Here is a 27,205-nt window from a genome sequence, read left to right as displayed (position 1 = left end):
AGGTTTGAAATAATAAAGGCGGTAACAAACACAAGAAACTACAAAATTCCATGCGATAACAATTTTACAATCTCTGTAACCGATAAAGACATATTCAAAACAAATGTCATGTGGAATAAAATCCCTAAAACCAACAAAACCAAATTTTCAGCGAAACTTTTAGAGATCGACCCTCCAATCAAAAATTTTAGACCAAGTCAAGCAATTTGATCAAATCGAAATTCAAATAGATCATCAGTTATAATACAAAATCCAAACCAACAAAGACAATCGACTATTCAACCCAAGTCCAATTTCAATCGAACAAGCTCAGCCTAGGATTTGATGATTTGACAGATAATTATCAAACAAATTTTGAAGAATTTTCTGAAAATCCCTCAACAATCCAACAACTCAAATTGTCTATGACTGCCAATGCACTGACTACCCATTGAGCAAATAAATTTTAAACCCAGGTTTTTCAGATTGACCCACCGAAAACGGATCCTTTTTCTATAGAAAAAAATCACAATTCAAACCCAATCTCTGAATTTGGATCCCAACCTCAATTAACAGACCAGACATTTATGAAAAAAATTGATTTATGCTTGACTAAAAAAACTTATATTATATATTAAGGATGCTACCGCTACATCGGAAATAATAATCGATACGAAATACTCAATTTTTGAATCTGAAACTATCGAAAAATACAGAAACCGATCTACAGAAAATATTATGATTCAAGGTATAACGAATGAAAAAACCCTAGTTACTGAATCAGTATTAGTCCCTAATGCTAATCCTCATACAAGTCATGTTCATGATATTGATTCGGATCTGACTTCCTAGAACAACAAACAATTGATAGCTGACTTCAAAAACCTGATCAAATTGACATAAATCCCTAAAAATTAATCAATTAGCCAGGATATGGTATTAGCCAGGGTAGTAGTTGTTTTCTGATAGGTGTCAATGGAATACCTGGTCATAAGCAGTATGGGCTATACCGAAGAAATTAGATACACAAGGAAAACAAAAATTGCTGTAAGTGACAAATAAATACCCCTCTCGATGATTCTAGACCAACTTGGCAAATGCTAATACTTCACCAATTTAGACCTTGGTTCTGATTTCCACCAAATAGAAATCGATGACAAAAACATTCCTAAAACGTCATTTATAGTAGAGAACGGCCATTTTGAATTTCTCAGAATGAACTTTGGTCTTATGAATGCTCCATCAACGTTTCAAAGAGTCATGGATAACATTCTACCTTATAACCAAAATGAGCGATGTTTCGTCTGTATGGACGACATCATCATTTATTTTCTTACCATCCATTTCGAAACTAAAAAAAAGTATTCAGAAAACTTCGCTGAGATAATCTCAAAATGCAATCAGAATGGGAATTCCTCAGAAAAGAAATATTATATTTGTCACTTGATAACTAAAGACGGAGTGAAGCCAAATGGCAGCAAAATTGATCATATTATAAATTTCTTGGATCTTAAAAAGTAATCAAATAATTCTCGGGCTTAGTCGAATGTTACAGAAGATTCATCCCCAATTTTACAATGATATCAAAACCACCAATACAATTACTTAAGAAAGATACTCTTTTCATTTTCAATAATAAATGCATAACATAAATGCATAACATCAAAACACTGATTGCTTCGTCTTGTAATGTTATCCAAAACTGTGCTGATGAGGTAATGAGACTGGTGTCTTGTCCCGAAACTTCAAAGTACACCATCGAGGATTTCATGTAAGTAATATTTTTTTCATATATAACATTTTCGTGTAATGCAATGTTTACGTAGAAGTAGTTGTTTCTAAACGTAAATTTCATTTCGTTTAATTTAATGTTGATGAGTAAGTAGTTGTTTCGGTAGGATTTTTTCCAGTTGTAAATTTTTTGATCCAACATATTTTTATGAAGAAAATTCATTGTAATTATTTTTTTTCTTGGAAAGTTTTCCCATCTTATTGTTTAATGATGGAGAAGTAGAAAGCCAAAACGTTTTTTTCAAAAATTTTCACAAAGATCAGCTATCTGGTCTAATATTCGAGGGAAGGAAGTATATAAAAGTTTTGATGTTGAAGAAAGTAACTTTCGGTATATTCGATCTGATCATAAAAGTATCTGATTGGTTGAGTTCAATAATCAAATCCAAACAAGTTAAAATTATTGATTTATGACTTATAGTCAATACATATAATAATAATGTAACTGAAGGCTCTCTGTACATGGAAGATATCTGAGAGTGACTAATATTGCCATTCTTTATTAACGCAATTGAACCACAAACAATTATGTCTAGAATATTTGTCTGTTTCTCTGTACGATTGTGCGCGGTGATATCAAAAACGGCTGAACTGATTTGGTAGCGGTTTTCTCTATCATATTGTAAAAAGCATTTAATTTTTTATTCATTGTTGTTGCTGTTGGAATACTTGGAAAACTCAAAATTTGAAGAGCACACAAATCAACTGGCGGGAAACAACAAGTAGGTATTCATCTTTTTATCCTGAAATAACAGTAAATGCTTCTTCTAATTGTAAGATAATTTATCCACAGAGTAAAGGAGTGAAAGTATGATACGTTAGTTCACATAATAGCTCATTGAATTCGTATCGATTTTTCACTAATACCATCACTTGAATACTTACTATATTAGTTGTTTTCGTTGAAGCTATATCTATCACTTTTGCAGGAACGCTCTGTAAAAACTCAAGCAGGTCTTCATTCGTTTCAAAATTTTTAGTAGAGTTAATTTTAGAGGCCAACTCGTAACCATATGGTTTAGGATCAGCCAGGTAACCCCAGTTACTAAGAGCTGACCCACTTTCAGCTATCCCGGCCCTGAACAGTCCTAGAAAATTATAATTAAATAACTAAAATAAAATGACACTATCGATATGTAATATAATTAGTATTAATTGTTCGAACCTGACTTTGGTAAACTGTCTGTATTCTTAACAATTGACAGTGTTCTCAATGTAAAGTATTTATATTATTATTAGTATCGCTTTCCCTCTCTTCCAGTTCTTTATAGTATTTCAGTGTTGATAAAATATAATAGTGGAATATCTGGCGTAGAATATATCTACGCCAGATATTCCACAACTACTTTTCCTAATCACCAGAACTGCAATACTCTCCCGCTAAGTTTAAAAGAGGGAATCATTTATTTCAGGGTTGTAACTACATGGGCTAAAAAGTCTCGGGCCTAACACTTTGATAGCGCTAATCGTATGGCATTCGCCGCTTTTTCTGTTAGTACTAACAATATTGTGCATATTTGTGTATATTTGAATGTGGTTCAGAATATTAGTTGATGAATATCAAAAGTTTGGACTTTCAACATCTTAAAAAGTTTGTTCGAAACTGGTGGACAATGTTTCATGGTGAATTTTATTAGTTCGGAGTTCCATTGTCTAAGTCCTTATTGAATGTCCTTATTGCCGAGCACAAGAGAAACACACAGCGAGGAAAAGCCAGCAGATCGAAGAGAGAGCAGAGCATGCTTGGACTCATCAACATAACATCAAGTGGTCCAAAGTTGGGATTACCCACAGAAAGGAATACTGGTTAGAGAAAAAGTTCAAAGAAGCTGTATGTATTTTGTCCAACGACGCTTTCAGCCAAACTACCGTAGAGATACGCAACATATGAAAACTTATAATCAAGCAGTAAAACGTTCAACTCCCGCTAAACCGGTAGAGGAAAGAGTGGATAGGTGAATGCGTTCGAATGACCTACAAATAGTCATCTCACGAAGGAATAGTCCAGTCATCACCCGAAGATGATTATGGATACTAACAATCAAAACGTCGTGAAGAAATTTGGTTTGAAACCATTTTTAACTTTTTTAATTCCATTTGTAACTGTTCAATTTTTAATTTTTTGCTTATTTTTATTTTATTATAATTTCGTTTCACGTTTTTTATTGCTCAATATAATTGATATTTGCAGCTAATCATTTTGATTGCATTTTTTCTTTCACAAATTTCAAGTCACATTAGAATCATATTAGATAATGGAATAAAATTCAATCTGAAAAGGTGTTCAGAATTGAAATCCATGGTAGAATAAACGAATGGAATATAAAACCAAAATATACCTATGAATTAATTTCAAAAAAGGAAATGATATTTAAGAAACGATAATGAAAAACAATCTGTTTTAAAATATGTGATCTGAAATATGAAAGTACTCTTACTTGTAAACAAACAGATATTAGAGAATATAGGCTTTCACGGCCGGAGTCACCACGATTAGAAAGAACAAAATCAGGCCATTCCAGATTCCACACAAAACGATATGGGTGGACATAACGTAGTATTCAGTACTCCTATCAGTACTCAGTACTCCTATCAACAACGTGGACGAATCAGAACAAACTAGTAACAGTGCGGACCAATCAAGTTGATCTTTCGCTTGAATGCCCTGCCATCACCCCCACCAACGTAGCCATCATCACCCCTACCACTCACTAAAATCATAAATACGAGTGATAACGTAGCTTGTGGGTAAGTTGTTGCTAAGACTTGGAGATATAACTTTCGTCCTAGCAAAAAAAACGGTCATACCAGTGATGATACGTTTTATACTTCAGGTTCCATTCGATCATGGTCTACCACCCGGACTTTGTTCTCTTTAATGGTGAAGAATATCAACCACAAAAAAAGAGAATAAAAATGAGGATGAATAACAAAAATTCAAATCAAGCTATTTCACGGTGTTTCAATTATATTTACAATCGTTATCCGATGAAAACTGACAATGAAAGTCCCAACATGCAATAATCGAACTAAATGGTTACATAATTGAACGTTACTGTGATAGCAAGACTTATCTTCAACATGTTAATATATGATCTTCCATAAGCGCTTCCTATCTTTCAATTTGAATAATACAAAGTGTGTACGAGATATCATCGAAATTTTTTATTCATTCAAAAAACCTATTGAAGCCATTAGGTGTGCAATATAACATCGTTGAAATGTATGCCACGACTTGTCTGGGTGGAGCGCAACCGAAACGTTCAATTTTCCATAACTCTGGCGCATAAATTAGGCTCAAGTTGACCGATGGCATGGATTATGTCCGCTTTGAGAACCGCTGTAGTTTACCCGTTGGTTGGGCTACCTATCAGGCGCGTCCCCAGGTGGTGGATAGGTGGATGGATGTAATACATCTCGAGGTGATCTGCGCATTTGCGACACCGAGACCAAAAGAAGAAAGAGAGCGAAAGAGGCAGGAGTGGCAGCAACTATAAGTGCACCCTCCTTCCCCACTCCACCTCCAACAGCGCGGAGACTTCCGCTTTGAATAAAGGCAAGGTACCGGCTGCCCCTGCAGGAAAGCGCCCTCCCTGAACACCGCCACTATGGAAACCCCAGGAAAGTTGAAGAAGCTGCGCAACGACAGTAATGTCGCTGCACCTTCCAAAACCTTCGCGGTGGCCGCCGTGGGATACCTCAAGATTGCCAAAGAGAGCATGTGTTCGGCGAGTCTTGGTCTACACCTGACGTTATGAAGGAGATGTTTTCTAGTGACCTGTCCACCTTCCTGGAAAGGACAGGTTGGACGATGACCTAGGAGGACAACTCTCGGGAGGATGTACAATGGGTCACATGTGGCCTTAAGTGCTGTGGATATACACTCACCCTCCCTGCTATATACATACATATCTATGTAGTTTGTAGCTTATTCGCAAATACTTTCCACCCAAGAAAATCCCACATGATCCACGTATGATCTTGGTGGCCAGTTCACATGTCCTCAAATTGTTCGTGCACAATATCCGATGTGGCATGAGCTGTTTGGCATGTAACGCTGTTCTGTTGAAACCACATATCGTTGGTGTCCAGATCATCCAATTCAGGCCAGAAGAAGTTGGTAATCATTGACCTATAGTGCTCGCCGTTGACATTGATGGCCTGGCCAACGTCGTTCCGAAATAAATATGGACCGCTGACGCCGCCAGCCCAAAATCCACACCAAACTGAAGTTTTTTCGGGATGCATTGAACGCTCTTGGATCTCATTTAAACTGGTTTTGTCCCGAATTCGACAATTTTATTTGTTCACGTACCCATTTATCCAGAAATTGGCCTCATCGCTGAAGATAATTTTTCGATGAATATTAGGGTCAGTTGCCAACCGCTCCAGATCCCATTCAGCGAAAAAACATCTCAATCTAGTCGTTCACTTTGAGTTTCTGAGTAAGTTGAATTTTGTACGGGCGCAGGCCCAAGTCACGCTGCAAAATTCGTGGTCTGTGAAAGGTAGAGTTCCTATGAGCGACGCGAAATCGACAGCCTCGGATTCTCATGCACACTCTCACAGACAGCGTCGTTGATTTCGGCAGATATTGCATTTCGTCGACGTATGGGTGTTGGTCGATCTTTTGCTTAACCAGTGGACTCAAATTTATCCACAACATTGCAAATATTCCTCTCAGTAGGACAGTTATGGCGAACGTAAAATGAGTGAAACACGCGGTACGTTGCCCGAACAGAACACCCATTTTGATAAAACAATCTCATTATTTGCACGTGTTGTTGAATGCTATAGCAGTACATGGTGATTTGGCAAAACAGACTGAATAAATAACAACTAATTTGACAGATGTAGCTTCAACAAGTTGGCCCTTATCAATTGTCAGTGCTCGGAAGTCCCTGTTGGAAAACTCTATATATGCTTGCATATACTGAATAATTGTGCATTTTGACTCTTCCCCTGTAATCTCATCGAATTTTTTTTAAACATGACACCAACTATTGTTGAAGATATAACTAGAAACTCTGGCAAAGAATGAATGAATGTTTGGTCGGTAGCCGGGCGGTTCGACGTGGGTGCTTTGTTCACTCAGTCAATGGGCCGATGTGTGAGTCGATGGTTCAAGCCCCAGGCTGAACGCTCACTTGCTCACTTGCTATCGTTCAATCTGGGTTAGGAATCACATTAAAAGGTAAGACCTCGTTAGTCCTTAGCTCGCATAAGTTTTGACTCCTGAGGGTTGTCGTTCGTAGGGGTGCGATAGCTGGTTAACGAAACAAAAAAAAACAAACACACTGTATGAAAACAGTTGTTGTGCCGTAGCCAAAAAAATGTGTTGAAACTCACCAGAGGATTGCTTGCTGACAATATGAAACCCAACTGAAGCAGCTCCTGCACTCTGTCCGAAAATAGTTACTTTTGTATTATCACCGCCAAATAATCCAATATTTTTTTGGATCCATTTAAGAGCAAGTACTTGATCTTTCAGTCCAACATTGCCAGGTATCACGTTATCACCAGTCGTCAAGAAACCAAATGGGCCCACTCGGTAGTTCATGGACACCATGACAACGTCATGTTCTATTAAATAATCTGGACCATAAACATTGTATTGAGATGCCCCGTCTCGAAAACCTCCCCCATAGAAATATACCATGACGGGGAGTAAAGTTGCATTTTCCTGAAATGATTTGATTATTTCGGTTAGTATAAAATTGAATGTTGCGAGAGAAATTGAACGAGTATGAATTTGTCTGAAGATTCAGATATGAATTGAGTTTTCAAGTTACGGTATATTCGAAAGTGTTAATTCTGGAATATGAACTCGGAAGCAACCAAATATTGAAACATTTGGTGCAAATACTCATACTACTTTCAGAATGATAGTAGGTTGTTTCAGAAAATTTGTCAAATACTCGTTTCAATGTCACGTGTTTTTGTAGTCTCATACCTCAATTAATATTTCTTCTACTGTGTCGTGGTATATACCAATCGACAGAGAGGTTTTACTTGAATATTACTGGAGTTTTTTCCCAACACCAAATCGTTATTTTTACACCTCGACACGTGTTTCGATCACCAAGTGATCATCTTCAAGAGGAAGATGAAACTAATAACTACTCAAAACTAAAGCTACTTATACTAATCAGGTACATCATACAGGTAGGTAATCAGTAATACCACCCATACAAGTGTACCACCCTAAATTAATTTTACAATTGGCCTTTCTATTATTTTACAATATGTCCTTATGTATGTTTAAATGTTACAGCTATATATAGAACAAATATCAGCTATATAAAATTAGTTTCACAATATTGCATATCTAAATATATTTACAATGTGTCTTTCTGTAGTAATCAGTAAACCCAACAATATTATTTCAACAAGCTATACAGTATGATATTTGGTATTGGTCCGTTATCGTTATTCATAATATTATTATGTTTACTTATTTCCACACTCTCATAGGCATCTAGTTGCCTATTGTTATTAACTTGTCTAACTAATCTTAAAGAACTGAAGTCTATGGAATGGTTTTGTTGCAAAATATGATGGGCGACTGCTGATTTTTCAGGTCTTCCATATTTTAAGTGTGCTATGTGTTCCTTATATCTCATTTGAATAGATCTTTTTGTCTGTCCATAATATTTTGTATCGCATTCCTTATATTCAATTTCGTAAATTCCAGACTTTTCCGAATTCTCGACTTTGTCTTTTGGACTTCCCAAAATTGAATGTAAGGACTGCAATGCAAAATATTATGGACAGACAAAAAGATCTTTTAAAGTGAGATATAAGGAACACATAGCACACTTGAAATATGGAAGATTTGAAAAATCAGCAGTCGCCCATCATATTTTGCAACAAAACCATTCCATAGACTTCAGTTCTTCAAGATTAGTTAGACAAGTTAATAACAACAGGCAACTAGATGCCTATGAGAGTGTGGAAATAAGTAAACATAATAATATTATGAATAACGACAACGGACCAATACCAAGTAGCATACTATATAGCTTGTTGAAATAGGCAATATAGTGAAACTAATTTTATATAGCTGAAAATTGTTCTATATATAGCTGTAACATTTAAACATACATAAGGACATATTGTAAATAATAGAAAGGCCAATTGTAAAATTAATTTAGGGTGGTACACTTGTATGGGTGGTATTACTGATTACCTACCTGTATGATGTACCTGATTAGTATAAGTAGCTTTAGTTTTGAGTAGTTATTAGTTTTATCTTCCTCTTGAAGATGATCACTTGGTGATCGAAACACGTGTCGAGGTGTAAAAATAACGATTTGGTGTTGGGAAAAAACTCCAGTAATATTCATTACTACACCAAAGGTTCCAAACAGTATATCATAAGTCTATACATTGACGCTGTTCATTTTTTTCCAAACTTTATTTTTTGAACGGTTTTATTTAGCTTGCCCTATTTGTTTGTTTGTTAATTTGTTTGTATCATATTTAGTAATTGAAGTTTAACCCCCATTCCGGTCGACAGATCAATCTGATATTTGGTACATACATTTAGTTTCAATAACAAAACAATTTAATAAATTCTGTATCAATAAATTGATGGATGTAGCCGTTACTACGTGGTAGAAAATCATCAAGAAAAATGAGAATTGAAACTTTTTATGTTTTTACCACTTTCGTTTGTAACTAACGTTATTGCAGTTTGATATATAAGTTTGAAAATGTCCTTATAGGACGAAACTGCAGTAAAGTTAGTTACAAATGAAAGTGGTAAAAAACATAGAAAATTTCAGTTCTCATTTTGAAAATTATGTACCTATCATTGTGTATCCAAGATAGCCGCAGTTACAAAATAGCGTATTATATATTGTTTCTCAATATGGGTACCAAAGTGGTCTCTTGGTCTCTCTGGTGAAGACAACCATCGCAAACGGTGCGTGGGATGACGGAAGAATTGGTCGTCAGCTCCCATGCGGTTTGATTGCGCAAAAGCAAAGAACAAACCTTCAAACGTGACAATTTCCGTCGATCGTTCAAATCATGGTGCAACCACTTTTCGTTCTTTTTAACCTTTCTTAAAAGTTTTAAACAATCAAAAACCGCATGGGAGCTGACAGCTCCCACACAATCCCACCAGGGTCCTCAAATATTCGTCTTGGATTACTGCAGGTCATCTTCGAGGCTAAAATCTCCTGAACAAAAAATTTCCCAAACCACCGTCGAACAGTGCGTTCATTAACACTATCATTGCCAAATGCGTGCTTAATTTTTCGGGCTGTTTCGGCAGTGCTTTGGTTCAATTTGAATTCATAAAGACAAATTAGCCAAAAATCGTTCAATGGCATCATATATTCAACCGTCTATATCATTTATGAAAAATTGTTTTTAAGAAACTCTGACATAAAAATAAGTAAATCATGAAATGAAAATATTAAAATCATATTCAAAAATGAATGTTTTTCAAATAATGCGGACGACCTAACGAAAACTTTATCTTAGTCATTGGCAAAATTCTCTAAGAAAGTTTTTTTCGTACTAATTTGCATAATCATATGATTATTCGATTCCGTTCAGTTTTTTATTCAACATGAAGAATGAGGAAAACTAGATCTGTTAGGGGGCGTCCATAAATTAAGTGAGGTGTTTAAGGGGGGGAGGGGGTCGAGTCAAATCTCATCTAATCTTACATTGGAGAGAGGGGGGGTCCCGGCGAATATCACGCATTTTTTTCTGGTTGAAAAAAAAAATTATACTATTTTGGTCCATTTAATCCAGATTGTACATGCTTTTGATTCAATCTTGCCCAATCTCTATTGCCCAAGTGTACGAGATGATTTAGAGAAAAGATGCTGCAGTACATGCGGTATTTCCTTTGCATCTAGCACAAGAGCTGCAGAGCACAAGAGCTGCAGAGCACAAGAGCTGCAGAGCACAGGCGAGCCGCCCACATTGCATCAGCTAAGCCAGCGCGTATGTTCCGCAATGTGCGACCCTCACGTATTGTCACAAGACGAGCTAATGAGTTACTGTGCGCAAGCGCCAACGGCTTAGAGTGGCTAGATCAGAACAAAGTTGAAGGAGCAGATGATTTTACTGAAAATCATATGGACATGTTGGTTCCAATAGTCTCTCTTGAGACCACGCATGATTCTCCATGGACTGAATTAGAGTAGATATTCTTTTTTTAATCACAGTAGTTACGATTTAACTATTCTATTGTTAAATTTTTATTACACTTATAATTAAACTCTCGGCAATATTGATTACTTGTCTTAACTAATCGTAAATAAAAGCACGAAGCAATTTTTTTTCTTTTTACAATAACCATCCAACGTGTTTACGTAAGAAACCCACATTTTGAAAAATCTCATGTCAGATTGGGGGATGGGGGAGGGGGTTGAGTAAAATCTCACGGCATCTCACCAGAGGGGGAGGGACGGACAGAAAATTAAAAAAAAATACTCACGTAATTTATAGACGCCCCCTTATTGATACGAGCACAACGAATGTACGGTGAGCATTATTCTAATAGGAGTTCCTTATCGTTATACTTTAGGCAGCTTGTGTCAAAAAAAGGGCAGTTTGCGGAAAGTTTTGCAAGAGTTTTGAAATTTGGTTCTATATGGTATTTCGGGCTGCTGAACACGAATCTGAGGTGTGCCAACAACATTTTTCTCGGGAAATGTTTTTTTTTGCAAAAATTGTGAAAAAAATCGACTTCGTTTTGGTTTTTTGCGAATAACTCGAAAACTACGCATTTTGTATAGAAAGATCACCTATACAAAAAAAGAAGATAAAATTTCTTACATTTTATGTCATTGAAGTTTTTTTCTACAGTCAACCATTAGGCTATGGGAGAACGCTAAAAGTGAGGGAAAACCCCCAAAACTCCAAATTCTTAATTTATATCACAATTGTCGGTAACTGTTTAAATAAAATTCAATACATTTCAAAGGATTCCCTGTCTTAAAGTTCACTTACCTTTTACAGGTATAAGTTGAAACAAGGTACTGAAACCTTTTTCTATGCAACAATCTGCTAATTCATCCAGTAGGCAAATGACCTTTACTGAATAATTTTAAGGTGAAAGCAATAAAAGCTAAAAGCAAACATGAGAAAATCTTTTGGTAAAAAACTTGGGGTCACTGGCGTAGGGAGCTTTCCATTGACCTGTGTGCGAACTTTTAAATGTGGCCCGTGTGCTGTATATGTATATTATATAGTATTAAAGGAAAAAAATGCTTAATATACTTAGATATATTGAGCTTTCAATAAGCAACATTTTAATAGAATTGTTCGGTCGAGTAACGAATAAATGATCTGTAGAATAGAATTAATCTTATCTGAACACCTTGTGAAAATTTAGAAGCTTAGATATTGATTCTAAGTAATTTAATTATGTTTGGTACGTCGGAATTTTCCGAAAAACGCGTTTCTGTTTCGAATTTCGTTTATGCGTAAATTGTGAGGGCACCTGCAATAACATTGAAACGGTGCAAGAGGAGGAGTAGGACGAGAAGGAAGCCGAGACTGAGATGGACGATTTGTTGCCGTTGGACATTCCACAAGGAGAAAACTCAAAAGGTAAATGCTTGCAATATTTTAATACTACTCAATCCGTTATTGAAATTTAACTCCCTCCACTGATTCCATGTTTTTATTTTTTTTTTACAAATGAAGATGATCCAGATACTAGTGAACGGCCATCGAAAAGGTTGAGGACGTAAGGAAATCGAAGGTACAATCATTTGAGGATTGCAGAGAAATAGTATTTTGACAGTCACAACTTTCTAAACTTTCTAGAGTTCTCAAAGTTCTCACTAACTCGTTCGAAAAAGAATTCGAAGATTGAAGAATGAAGATGATGACAATTTCAACGTTCATATTACTATTCATATACACAAATTCCATTTCGTACATATATATATATATATATATATATATATATATATATATATATATATCCACCGAAATTCCGTGTACATGTATATATATATATATATATATATATATATATATATATATATATATATATATATATATGATGAGCTGTTTTCTCGGGTTTCGCTCCGTGTTCTGTGTATTTTCTCCCCATAAGGATTATTTTCACAACGTTTCGGCAAAGTCTCATTTGCCATCTTCTGGTGATGTCTGGTTTTTTCAACTAGACAGTCTAGTTGAAAAAACCAGACATCACCAGAAGATGGCAAATGAGACTTTGCCGAAACGTTGTGAAAATAATCCTTATGGGGAGAAAATACACAGAACACGGAGCGAAACCCGAAACTGGTTTTTCCGGGTATTTGATCCGTGTATGTGATATTATCTCTAATTTCACCGACGTTTCGACAAAATCTCATTTGTCATTATCAAGGTGTGCTGTTACGTGTTCAGAAGTTTGTTGACCTTGCTCAACTCATTGCTCAGTTCAGCATATTCCTATCCGTGAATTTCATATATGTCGAAAGCTAGCGCTTTCGACAGCTGGTCGTACTGTCATCAAACTGAACTTGTCATCCTGTCGTCTGCCTCTTTATACGGTCCGAACGTCTCAACTCAGGTACTTCAGGTACTTTAGGTAAATTTGCCTGTATTTGTACTGCATCAGGTACTATTCTTTGTGTTAGATCTTCTCTAGGAATGTGTATGGTTTTGTTCAATATTTTGAATGTGAGGTCTTGTTTTGTTTTGATTTGTACTTGTTCCTCAATAAGTGATTTATGACTGTTAAATTTATGGATGTTCAAGTTTTCCCAAATATCCATTCATGTCAAATGAATGAATTCACATTTTGTCTTCAATCGAGGACCGCCTGCCCGGTACTGACGATGCCCAATAGGCTGAAACAACTGTCTACCGGTGGCTCTTAAATTGAAATCAATATGGGAATGATCAGAAAGTACTTATCTATTTATCTTTTGATTTTCATGGAATTATTTTCCAGCAGCTTGACTGCATTAACCTTTGTCGATTATATAAATATATATACTAATATTTGGTCCTAATAACTTTGAGGATAGCAAAGACGTTTCCCGCGTCAAATCGCCAAAATCCCGATTTTAGGAATTTTGGGGTTTTTCCCCACTTTTATCGTCTTCCTGTGGCTTATCGGTTGAACATAGAAAAAAACTGTATCAACAAAAAATATATGAAATTTTATTTTCTATCTTTTTGTATCTCTAGGTGACGTTTCTACAACAATTGCGTAGTTTTCGAGTTATTCGCAAAAAACAAAACTAAGTCGAATTTGTTCACAATTTTTGCAAAAAAAAAACATATTTAAGGTTAAAAATTTTGTTGGCAAACCTCAGATTCGTGTTCAGCAGCTCAAAATACTATTCAGAACCAATTTTCAAAACTCTTGCCAAACTTTCCGCAAAACAACACAAGCTGTCTGGATTAGTTAGTGATGATAGTGACTCGAGTATATGCGTCCAGAAGAAATAAGAGTCAACACTGATATTTAAAACTCATTTAAGTACTCAATGAATAAATTGCAGGTCAATTTATGGTATTATATACATTTATTGTTTTTGTATACCACTTCCCCGATACGAGATTCTTTATGCACCACTGAGTGATAATTTATATAAATCAGTGAGATCGTTTTCACTTCCTTGAAAAAATCTCATAACAATAAAAATAAATAACGGATTTCAATTTGGTACATAAAATAATCGATCACTTACTATTTTCAAAACAGGCGTATACACATTTATGAACAAACAGTCTTCATTTTCATCTTTTGTATCTTTTTTCACCGAATAACATCTACTTCCATCCTTCTTAGTTTGAAGAATCCCTTCCCAATTGTCTGCTGGAACAGGAGGCTTGAAAAAATAAATCTATTAGGATACATATTCCATGGACGCGGAGTTACAAAGTTGGTTTTAGGTTGAGTATTTTTTCTGGAACAAAACACGATGGAATAATCGAATAATAGAATTTGAATGGAATAGAAAACAAGTCTTTGCGTATTAAATATTTTTTAGCACATTATGAATTGGTTTAAGAATAACTTGTCTTTCATAATTTACTCATTTATGTACTCTAATTCAAAGCAACTGACTTTACATAAAATGCTTTGATAAGCACAAGAATGAAGAAAGCTAAATGGCGTTCTATCCCCATCTATTGAAAACATTTTTCGAAGCGCATTTTGTTTTCTAATCAAGTTAGCATCAATGTGAAAAACTTCTAAAGAAAAAAAATAATAACTATATCTAATAAAAACTCCTTATGCAGATTTGTAGTGTATGCAAGTAAATGTACAATCCCATGCAATATATATATATATATATATATATATATATATATATATATATATATATATATATTTGTGGAAATTTTAAGGCAATTTTCACTACAGAAATGTTGGTAAACAACATTGAAACCATCGGCGTAAAATAATGTAGTGAAAATATTTTCTCCACATTGTCTCCAATCCTCTTTTTATTTTATATCAACGAATTATTGAAAAAAAAACAAGAATCCAATATATTACTTTGCTGACAACAGCACACTTATCTAGTCATTCCATTTGGATTCTAGGACATCGGCTACGGAGGCACATCTTCACAGGCAGCAGGAGGTTGCCTATCTTAATGAGGATCTAGAAGTGATTTCGAATTTGGGTGAAAGTAACCAGGTTCATTTCAATGCCGCAAAAACCCAGACATCAGTTTTCTCCAAGAGGATATATGTCTAAGAATCGAATATTATAATGTCGGGTCAGACAATTCAGCATTCTGCTTCGATAAGTTTGTTGGGGGTTGGAATGAACACCAATATGTCTTGGCTCAATCATGTCGCTGAAATTGTAAAGGCTGCTTCTCAAAAGCTTGGAACACTGTTCCGAACTAGAAAACTGTACACACCCCAGCAACTTTTGATGCTTTATAATGCTCAGATCAGACCTTCTTTGGAGTGTTGTTCTCATGTATGGAGCTCTGCTCCCAAAAATACCCTGAAATTGTTGAATTCTATCCAGAAAAGAGCAATCTGCCTGATTGGAGACGCGAACATCACGTGGAACCTTGATAGCCTGGAACATCGAAGAAAGAATGGAGATTTGTCTCTTTTCCATAGATACTTTCACGTGAAGTGTTCAAGTGACATGGCACATTTGATTTCTCCAAGAGCGGCACATATCAGAAATACACGGCAGACTGTGGCTGCTCTTAATTTTGAGATTCAACTCAGTGTGCCTCGAACTTCACTGTTTAAGAACTCTTCTATCTGAAGAACAGCGTTTATGTGGAGTAAACTTTCTAAAAATGTTTTTCCAAATGGATTTAATCTCCAGCGATTCAAATCCAATGTAAATCGTTACTTTTGCTCAGGCGCTCTGAGATCATCTTAAGGGTTTTCTTGTAGTGCTTGTGTTTTGTCCTTGAAAAAATCACTTTCTCTTGACTTGCGTTTTGTTAACCAATCGTTATGAAACTAATTTCTTACATATAAATAACAGGATTTTTTTTCATCTGGACGGCTTTTCGCTTCAGTAATTAGAACCGTACAAGGCCCTAATTTTTTTATGTATAAATGTTTTAACAATCCCAGATTGTTAATGGGATGTTCGGAGGGGGAACTCTGTCGTTATTCATGGATATTATTCCACATTTTTTAATTTCTATACTTCCGAAGGTGTCAAAAAGCATGTACCGGTCCACACAATTTCAGGCATCGATTATTTATTCTGAGGCCTTTTTCGAAGGCATATGAGTGACACTAGACTTATCTGGTCTACAAAAACGAATATGTGAAAAGTCATCCTTGAAACTAGTTATTATAGTCTGCTTAGTTTACCCAACATAACTTTTGTCGTATCTGAAAAGAGTTTTCATTGGATTTCTCGATTGTATTTATTATTTCTATGATTGGAGACTTATGAAAGAACGTATCTCTTAAGATACGAAATAATTTCAAATAGTTATAAACATAATCCAACTGCATCAATCACACAAATCATACAAACATTGTACAGTACCTACTACTACCTACTGCAGCATTTCTTACAGTTATCTTACCTGAAACCTTAGTTTTCCTAGAGGTGGTTTGGCATATGGGATGCCTTGGAAAGCATTGAAGGCAACGTTATTTGGAGATTTCCTTGTGTATCCTTGAATCAGTCCATTAGGAAGTTCTACCAGAAGTTCTGACACCTGGAAAAGAATTTTTGTTAAATTGATAATTTGAATATTCATTTCATTTCATTGCTCCAGACAATTTGATTCAGATTGTTGAAACTTGCATTATTTCAATATAATAGAAGCAATAGCTTCTGATAGCTACTGATTTTGATGATTATTAGGATTTGAATTAGTTCAAGGTTAATACTATAACACAGTTTTATATACAAGGCTATTCAAATTCGTTTCTGTACATGGAGATCTCCCTTTTTTTTGCCTATATCTTCTTTATTCGCAGACATATTGAAAATCTGTCCACATTTTGCTATTGGCAATTGATGTGGCCTCTCAGAATATATCCATGTATCTTTTATCAGGGTGTCATCTGACTTGGGCCACCCCCATCTTTGAATTTTTAAATACGGACCTGTATTTTTGTTGTAGTTTTTGGATCGTAGACGTTCACTTCATACCGAGAAATTGAATTGAATTTTATATTTCGGAATTTTTCGGTAATATTCGATTATAATTGTGTGAATTATTCCCTTTTGAATTACGGCCCTGAAAATTGGTTGACTGAGTTGCAACAAACAATAGCCACTTTCACGGCTCCCTATGTACCGTAGAGTTTTTCGAGAGTTTTTTTCATTTTTAGGTACCTATTCATATTTTTTCCATTGCTCTGAGCGTTTTCTACAATGAACTTCGAATAAGAAAATCTTTTATGATTATCTGAAACATATCTACTACAAAAATATATCATATGTCTTTTGATGAGCAGAAAAAAAATGGTAGCAATAATAACATCCGAAACGAACACTATAATTATAATGAAAATTGAAAAATGAAGTAAGTAATTTATATACACAAAAAAATTAATTGTGCAATAAATGTTCGAATTGGAGTCCTTCCATTTCGAGACAAATCACAACACAACAAAAAAATATTTTTTGAATGTTTCCTACACAAAGCTAGTCAATTCCTACTAATTTTGGGGTGATAAAAATGAAAATAACAATGAAAAATTTTTATTAGCTCTGGTTTTTGAGATACACAGTACTTAATCTTAAAGAGTAGTTATACTATACGTGAAAAGTGAAAGTACATAAAACAATATTGTTATGTTTCTTTTAGAATATTTTAAGTACAAAATTAATAAAAAAAACATTATTCTTAGTGTTTTGACAAATAAAAGAAGTTTGTACCACCAAATTTCAATTAAGTCCATCCGATTCATTGTAAGATCGCTGTCGTTTAGCTTGTCTTTTAAAAAACACTTCTGGAGCATCCCTACACACAGACCAGCAGTAGTCTGCAAGCATTGCTTCATTCCAACGGCCCTGATATCTCTGTTCCATGTCTTGATGGAATCTTTCTCCATGTTCGTCACTCACAGCTCCACAGTTTTGTGGGAAGAAATTAAGATGAGAGTGAAGAAAATTTTTAAGGACATGTTGCATCCAAGTTGGTGGTGAGCTTGAAGAAGCTCTTTAACCAATGCTGTGAAGTTATCATCTCTTTTGTTACCTAAAAACCCATGTACAACCCCTTAAAGGCTTCCCAGGCTCTTTTTTCATTTCCTGTTAAAATCATGTCAAAAGCAGGATCATTTACGATTTCACGGATTTGAGGCCCAATAAAGATGCCTTCCTTGACTTTAGCATCACTCAACCTGGGAAACTTTGCTCTCAAGTACTCAAAAGCTTGTCCTTCCTGGTCCATGGCCTTCACAAAGTTTTTCATTAGTCCCAACTTAATATGTAATGGGGGAAGGAGAACATCCTTAGGATCTACAAGAGGCTCGTAAACTACATTTTTTTCATTAGGGTTTAGGTCTCGTGTAGGCCAGTTCATTTTTTTATAGTGAGATTTTCTATCCCGACTGTCCCACAGACACAAAAAACAACAGTACTTGGTGAACCCTAATTGCATTCCTAGGAGTATAGCAATGACTTTCAGATCACCACAGATGTGCCACTTGTGTTGTTCATATTTGATTGATTGGAGAAGTGTTTTCATATTTATATACGTTTCCTTCATGTGAACTGCATGACCTATTGGAATAGAGGGTAGCTGATTTCCATTATGCAGAAGTACAGCTTTTAAGCTTAGTTTTGAAGAGTCTATAAACAGTCTCCATTCAGATGGAGTGTGATCCAAATTCAAGCAGTCCATCAAACCATTAACATCAGAACAAACTACGAGGTTTTCTTTTTTCTCAAAAAAAGAAAGCAAATCTTTTTGACGCTGTCTGTACTGAGATATTTTCACATCATATTTTAGAAGATTCCACTGTTGTAGTCTTGACCCTAACAGCTCAGCCTTTTCCTTAGACAAGCGAAGACCTCTTATAAGGTCACTCAACTCTGCTTGACTCATTCTGTGCGGATCACTAGACCTATCGCTTACCTTAAAATCAGGGTCATAGGATGTAGAAGGATAGGTTGCTCCTTCTAAACAGTCTTCATCACCTTCCTCTAAAATTTCATAGTTTTGGGGTGGAGAAGGGACTGGCAAATTGTCTGAGTGTGGTACAGGCCGAAGAGCAGATGGGAGATTAGGGTATTTAACCGTTCCTCTTTTCTTCATAGATAAACCTTGCTTAATGGGAGGAGTTAAGCAGAAATAACAGTCATCTGTATGATTGGTAGGCTCACGCCAAACCATAGGTACTGCAAAAGCCATTGCCCGGTTTTTATTTTTCAGCCACTCAAGCAATATGACGGAACATGAATTACAACATATATGAGGAGCCCATGATTTATCTTGGTCCCCAACTTTCACACCAAAATAATGTTCATAGGCTGTCTTAACGATAGGTGTCATTTTACGTTTCTGAGCCTTAAATGTTATTTCACCACATATATAGCAAAAGCTATCGACAAAAAATACACACATTCGAGGCATTTCAGATCAGCACTTAAATTAATTTAAAAATCAACTTCACACGATAATTTCAATAGCAACCACGTGCGTACAATTGACAAACTCACATAGGTTATGTTTACTACTTAAGAACAGCTGATGAGAGGGGTGTTATGTAAACAAACATGTGTACCAACTGTTGGTGATGAAATATTTCATTTGTTGAAAACTCAATATACATATATATAATATAATGATACTATATCTTGAAAACAAGAGCTAATATATAATTTTTATGGTCACTTTCGGTTTTAACACGTGGAAATACATTAAAATCATCTAATTTCAACCCCGAAACAAAAACTTTGTTGTGTTGTGATCAATAATAATCAGTTTCAAGTCGATCGGTGCAGTGAGTGGACGTTTATAAAAATCAGAGAAACGTCTACTATGTTCATGTGGAGAAATTTAGAAAAGATCGAAATTATACATATGATTTGTTAATTATCTCGTACGTAATGTTCTGTGTGACCTTCTGCGAGTGGTATGAAGGTTGTACCTGCATATGAATTGTGTACCTACACATGTTCGGATTGCGTACAAATAGAAAAAAGGGATGGGGATAAAATGTAATCTAACCTAACCATATTTATTCTATCAAAAATTATGCAGGTAAGATAATGGTAAAGGTGGTTATTGTGATGAGAATGAAAAGATAAACAATTACGTGGTAATACCATATGCTTTTATGAAGATAAAGTGGGCTAATTCACAAAAGTGTACGTACTCCTGGTAGAAAGTTGTTCCTTTTTGTTTACCAAATAGATATTAGCAATAGGTGAGTGAGCACGAATTTCCAACCCTGAAATTACAGGAAAAATAATTGCCTCTTAAATTTTACTCATGGCATAAAGACGTAGGTGTAGCTTCAGTAGAAAATTTTGAACCATAAGATATTAGGTTCGTTAATTGAAACTAAGTCACTTTGCAAGAAGAGCTGATATAGATTGGTAATAAACAACCCGTGTATGAAATATCACAAAATTGTTGCTTGTGGAACAAGAGACGTACCTAAGATAAAACTCTTCATAGTTAGGAATAGCTTGCCCCATTTTTCAAAATATTCATGACATATCATGAAACTTGAAATGAAACAGATAATTACTTTGAATTATTTTATCACTAGCCATGTAATCAGATCAACTTGAGTTTCTGCTACACCTTATCAATTTAAATTAACACTTAGAATGTAAGCTAGTGTGATGTTATTGTTTAACATATATGAGTACGTGCAGTGAAGACATTTTTAGTGTTTGAGCTGAAGAGTTATTTGGAGTTCAATTTTAATTTTTCACTGATATCGCATTCTAATATCCGCACGATATAATCATGATGTAAACAACCATGTTGGCCGGGACGCGTGGTACAGATGTAATGCAAAATTTATCTTCACTGGCTGTAACGTAACATGTTCTCAGTTACGAGACATTTGTCACACATGGATACGCGTCTTTAGATTTCACAAAATAATTCAGCGAAAAATTTACCCGCGCTACATCACCGCATGATTTAAATTTCAGTCTAGTTCACGATATAAAGTTGTTGTTCAACCTCAATCTCCTGAAAATATATAAGTGTAGAAAAATTGTTACTAACAAATTGAAATGAAAAAAGAAGGCATTCAATTTTTCGTTAATAACTCAGAGACTATGAATCTCATAAAACTAAAATTATGAAAGAGGAAGAAATTCATAATGAAAAAATCCCAATCTCTATTATTTATACTAGATCTACACGCACCCGTTTCGGCATGGATGCAACGATAAAGTATGCTTTGTAATATTTAATATCAATTTAACAATTTGAAAAAACTACGGTATTATCTAAACATCTCAAAGAAGTTATATAATTGTTAACTAACAATTTTTTTCCTATCTCACAAACCAGTCAAATTTTTGCTCAGACAACGAAAATTTGAGGCCAATCACGTGATCATCAAATCTGTGAGGACGCCAAGGAGTCCTGCTTTAACGGGTTTGTATTCGACAATGGCGAAATAAACGTTTTCGAAACGGAGGGGTTACGTATAGATTTGAAACACCAATTGATTCTTCAATAACATAAATTTACATAAATTTATTTGTACTACTTCAAATCAAATGATTTGTAACTATTGGTTCCTGATACGAGTGCAAATTCCACAAGATATATAACAAATACTCACCACTAGGCAGAAAATCATGGACAAAAAAAGAAGCAATGAACTGAATTGTGGAAAAGGCATGATGGATATGAGTGAACTGATTAATCTGTGTGATCCAAATCAATGTGTCGATATAATTTCATAGATATACCTATCTGTGAATTGAACTGAAAGGGGTATTATGAATGGACTGACCCGTTACTTGATAAACAATAATAACACTAATCATGATAATAATTGAACATTATTCACAAACATTTTAATTTCTAGACTTGTTTTGCTAAGACAGCAGCTTCCTCTACCGAGGAAGCGGTAATGATTCCTCCAACGTTAGTAAAACGCATCTAGAGATGAAAAATGTTGTGAAAGGATATATTTTCAGAAGAGATTATTTTTGGGAAAATGTGAAAATCTTCCAAAAAAGAAGAAAGCAATTGAAATCAAAAGAATGAAAAAGCCGTTTGGAAACAACTACTTTCATATAAACATTGAATTACAAAAAAAAAACTTTTGAAAGGACTACTTTTCCTGTTCAGGTTGTACTCGTTGCTTCAAACATTCATTATGGAATTGATTCAGATATTCTTCACAGGTTTACTACACAATATCGTATATGAAAGAGGTAAAATTTCACGAACATGGAAAACTGTCATCTTCAGTGATGGACATCGATGTTTCGGAATATTACACTTAATCATAAAATTACGACTTTAGGGTAGGCGATGTACCCAGTTCAGTCCTTCTATTTGAAAAACTTAGTCCTCTTATTAGTGCTAAGTATTCGTTCATAAGTTTTTCTGTACAAAATAATAATATAAATAACTATAGACCAGTCACTTCGCTATCAAAAATCATGGAGAAAGCCGTAAACCACCATATCCTTAAATATTTAGAAGGCTTCAATATCTTAAGCGATCATCAATATGGCTTTCGAAAACAAAGATCAACAGGCGACCTCCTATCGTATGTCACCCATATATTGAATAACTCAATCGAGAAACATGGAGAGTCAACAGCTGTGGCGCTTGATATTTCTGAAGCCTTTGACCGTGTGTGGCTGTCGATGGATATCTCTCGAATACTATCATCATCATCGCTGGTGTTCTCCAAGTATCCATATTATCTCCAACCCTATTTTTATTATATATCAACGACTTATTAAAAAAAACACGAATCCAATATATTGCTTTGCTGATGACAGCACACTTATCTCGTTAGTACATTTGGATCCCAGGACATCGGCTGCGGAAGCTCATCTTCACCGGCAGCAGGAGGTTGAATATCTTAATGAGGATCTGGAAGTAATTTCGAATTGGGGTGAAATTAACCAGGTTCAATTCAATGCCACAAAAATTCAGGCATTGGTTTTCTACATGAAGATGAATGTCTCCAAATCGGATATAATAATGTCAGGTCAGACAGTTCCGCTTTCTGCTTCGATAAGTTTGTTGGGAGTTAAACCAGAAAACTGTACACACCTCAGCAACTTTTGATGGCTATAAAGCTCAGATCAGAACTTCTTTGGAATACTGTTCTCATATATGGAGCTCCGCCTCCAAACATACCCTGAAACTGCTGGATTCCATTAGAAAAGAGCCATCCGCCTGATTGAAGACCCGAACATCACTTGCAACCTTGATAGTCTGGAACATCGAAGGAAGGTTGGAGATTTATCTTTCACAGGAAGTGTTCAAGTGACTTGGCACATTTGATTTCACCAAGAGCGGTACATATCAAAAATATGCTACGGACTATGACTGCTCACTGTTATGAGGTTCAACTCAGTACACTCTTTCATTTGGCGTTTAGGTGGAATCAACTTCCTAAGAACGTTTTTCCAAATGGATTTAATCTTCAGCGATTCAAATCCAATGTGAATAACTATTTTCACACAGGCACCGCTCTAACAGCGCCTTAAGGATTTATCTGTAGTGCTTGTGTTTGAAGGTGGTTGACAATTTTTCGTGGTGTATTTCATCAGTTCGGACTTCCATTGTGTTAACACCGCACCACAGTAAGCCCCCTCATTTGTATGGACTACCTAAACTCCACAAAGAGGATATTCCGCTCAGACCGATCATTAGGTCCAGAGATTCAGCTACTCAGAACTTGTCCAGATTTTTACTACCAATAATTATACCATTGCAAGGTGAAACATCATCTTTTGTGAAAAATTCAAGGCATTTCGTTGAACTACTAGGGGAAATCGAAATCAAAGAGCAGGATCAACCGATCAGTTTCGACGTGGAAAGCCTCTATACCAACGTTCCTGTCGAAGAAACACTTCAAATCATACAGGAGAAGCTATCCGAAGATGGGGACCTGAAAGATAGAGAAACTTACCGATACAAGTAATCATGGAATTACTAGGATGCTGTGTATGAAACTGCTACTTCCAACTGAAGGACGAATTTTTTACGCGAGATGAGGGACTGCCAATGGGATCGCCACTTTCACCGGTTATAGCTAATATACAGGGTGATTCAAAAGTACTTTGACAAACTTCAGGAGGTGATTTCTCACAATATTCTAGTATGGATTGTCCAAATAAATAAATGTCCGGAAACGCTTCGTTTTCAAGATACAGGATGTTGAAGTTTTATTTTTATTTTCGTTTTTTTCAATTAACTTTTGAAATACTGAACTTAATTGAACGAAACTTGATAATAGGAGGTTTTTGAGGTGTCGAATTCGAACCTGATGTTCTTATTGCTCTTACTCGTAGGGGCGCCACCTACACGTCTTTTTCTTTTTTAAAGATTCATTACTTTTTTGGGCGTACTTCTAGCACATTTTTCTGTAAAAAAATCGATTCCTCCATCATATCTACGTAAATAAGCTACCCTTGTTACTAGTCGCTGTAAGCAACCGTTTTCTAAATATTTGGACTTGAAAACTTCAAGTCGATTATTTGATAATCGATGCATGTTGAAGTTATTACGAATATTTTGCTTTTTTCACAAGAATGCTTTGGAAATGAATTTGACGTTTTACTCGTTTGAAGAGGTAATTACTGTTGGGTACGTTCCTTTATGACATCCTTAAGCGAAATAGTTATTTTTGTATGAAGGGTGCATAATCAGTATTTGTTTTAATAAAATTTGCAAGAAATGCGTCAACATTTTATTTCAGGATATTTTGAATATGTAGAATAAACTAAAATAAACAAAACTAAGTGTCCACCTTCAGCGAAGATACAGGCAGTCAGTCGTCTAGTCATTGAATCTCGTACCCGCTCAAAAATTATTGGTGTGTTTCTTATTGTTTCACAGGCGTCTACTATTCGGTTTCTTGGATCTTCCTCGTTCACTACTGGAGTCTTATAAATTAGTGACTTCAAATGTCCCCCAAAAAAATCTATCGGGGGACTGGGGGACTGGGGACCTTGGTGCCCACGCCTGATTAGGTTCTTCTACACCCCTACCGATCCATCGATTTGGATAGACTGTGTTAAGGAATTCCCTGGCTACAACGCTAAAATAGGCCGGAGCCCCATCATGCATAAACCACATGCGGATACGAATTTCTAATGGTACATTCTGAAGTAGTCCCGGCAATTCATTTTCTAAAAAGTGTCTGTAAGTTGCGCCATTCAGTCGGAGCGGAAGAAAGAAAGGACCTATCAAGTAATTATCAATTATTGCCGGCCATACATTTACAGAAAATTGATACTGATAATGCCTTTCACTAACTGCGTGCGGATTTTCGAGAGCCCAAACATGATTGTTATGAAAGTTTGTGATAGCATTTCGGGAAAAGTTTGCCTCGTTCGTGAAGAGTACATATATCTTAATATTGAGGATTTCCAGCCAATTTTCTCAAAAACCATTGACACATAGTAATGCGTTGGGGAAAGTCTCGTGGCAAAATAGCATGTACTGTTTGAATATGGTATGGATAAAACTGCTGATCGTCGATAATTCTCCAAACTGTGGACTGAGTAGAATTGACAGCTTCAGCAATTACTCTTGTGCTTGTTTCTGGATTCTCCTCGAGAGCGTTCTAAACAGCTTCTTCCAATTCTGGGGTTCGGACTGCTCGTGGTCTTCCAATAATATCAGCTGCCCTCTTAAAGCTACCTGTTTCTGCCAAACGACGGTGGAGACTAGCAAATGTTGGAGCTGAAGGCAGTACTAGATTAGGAAATCGCTCCTGGTAAATACGTCTTGCTTCGCGCGCATTGCCATCCGCAAGGCCATAAACGAAATGCATATCGGCTAAATGAGCATTATTGTTTAAATAATCCATTTTTTCAAAACGTCAAATTTATTTCCAAAGCATTCTTGTGAAAAATGCAAAATATTCGTAATAACTTCAACATACATCGATTATCAAATAATCGACTTGAAGTTTTCAAGTTCAAATATTTAGAAACCGGTTGCTTACAGCGACTAGTAACAAGGGTAGTTTATTCACGTAGATATGATAGAGGAATCGATTTTTTTACTGAAAAATGTGCTAGAAGTACGCCCAAAAAAGTTATGAATCTTTAAAAAAGAAAAAGGCGTGTAGGTGGCGCCCCCTACGACTAAGAGCAATGAGAACATCAGGTTCGAATTCGACACCTCAAAAACCTCCTATTAACAAGTTTCGTTTAATTAAGTTCAATATTTAAAAAGTTATTTGAAAAAAAAACGAAAATAAAAATAAAACTTCAACATCCTGTATCTTGGAAACGAAGCGTTTCCGGACATTTATTTATTTGGACAATTCATATTAGAATATTGTGAGGAATCACCTCCTGAAGTTTGTCAAAGTACTTTTGAATCACCCTGTATATATGGAGTGGTTGGAAACTCTGGCCATTGAAGAAGCCCGCAAGAAGCTCCGAGTCTGGTTGAGATACGTAGATGACACCTTCATAATATGGAACCATGGGAATGCAGAACTAGACATTTTCCTGAAGCACATCAACAACGTAAGTCCTTCCATCTCTTTCACAATGGAAAAAGAAGTTCACAACGAATTGCCTTCCTTAAACGTATTGGTGAAGAGGACCGACACTAAATGGGAAACATCTGTATATCGAAAACCCACACAAACAGGACAGTATCTGAACCAGAAATCCAACCACCATCAATCGACTAAGAGAAGAATCATCAAGACTCTACTAGACCGTGCCTTCGGGCTCTGTAATACAAAGAAAAGTCTCAAAAACGACCTTCAACGGAATGGTTACTCCAGAGTAATGGAGTAGCCAAGGTCAATCTTTTTAATATTTTTTCAGGAATTTCAAATCAAA

General features: G+C 35.7%; 1 protein-coding gene across 1 annotated transcript in view; it reads right to left on the bottom strand.

Annotated features, from left to right (window-relative positions):
- LOC111514530 (juvenile hormone esterase) overlaps nucleotides 1-22,140 on the bottom strand; it is a 34,717-nt gene extending 12,577 nt beyond the window's left edge. Inside the window, exons 1-5 of the mRNA XM_023170785.2 lie at nucleotides 21,985-22,140; nucleotides 16,794-16,928; nucleotides 14,454-14,594; nucleotides 7,120-7,453; nucleotides 2,656-2,858 (exon numbers count right to left, since the gene is read on the bottom strand). Of these exons, the coding sequence (XP_023026553.2) occupies nucleotides 2,656-2,858; nucleotides 7,120-7,453; nucleotides 14,454-14,594; nucleotides 16,794-16,928; nucleotides 21,985-22,044 (873 nt within the window). The 5' untranslated portion in view covers nucleotides 22,045-22,140. The remainder of the gene's footprint in view (nucleotides 1-2,655; nucleotides 2,859-7,119; nucleotides 7,454-14,453; nucleotides 14,595-16,793; nucleotides 16,929-21,984) is intronic.
- Nucleotides 22,141-27,205: the final 5,065 nt, after the last annotated feature.

Source organism: Leptinotarsa decemlineata, unplaced genomic scaffold (assembly GCF_025532065.1).
Source record: "Leptinotarsa decemlineata unplaced genomic scaffold, Ldec_3_MD MMD2_P_RNA_scaffold_5, whole genome shotgun sequence".
NCBI classification, from domain to species: domain Eukaryota; kingdom Metazoa; phylum Arthropoda; class Insecta; order Coleoptera; family Chrysomelidae; genus Leptinotarsa; species Leptinotarsa decemlineata.
Note: the sequence above shows the minus strand (reverse complement) of the source record. Positions and strands in the feature narration are given on the sequence as shown.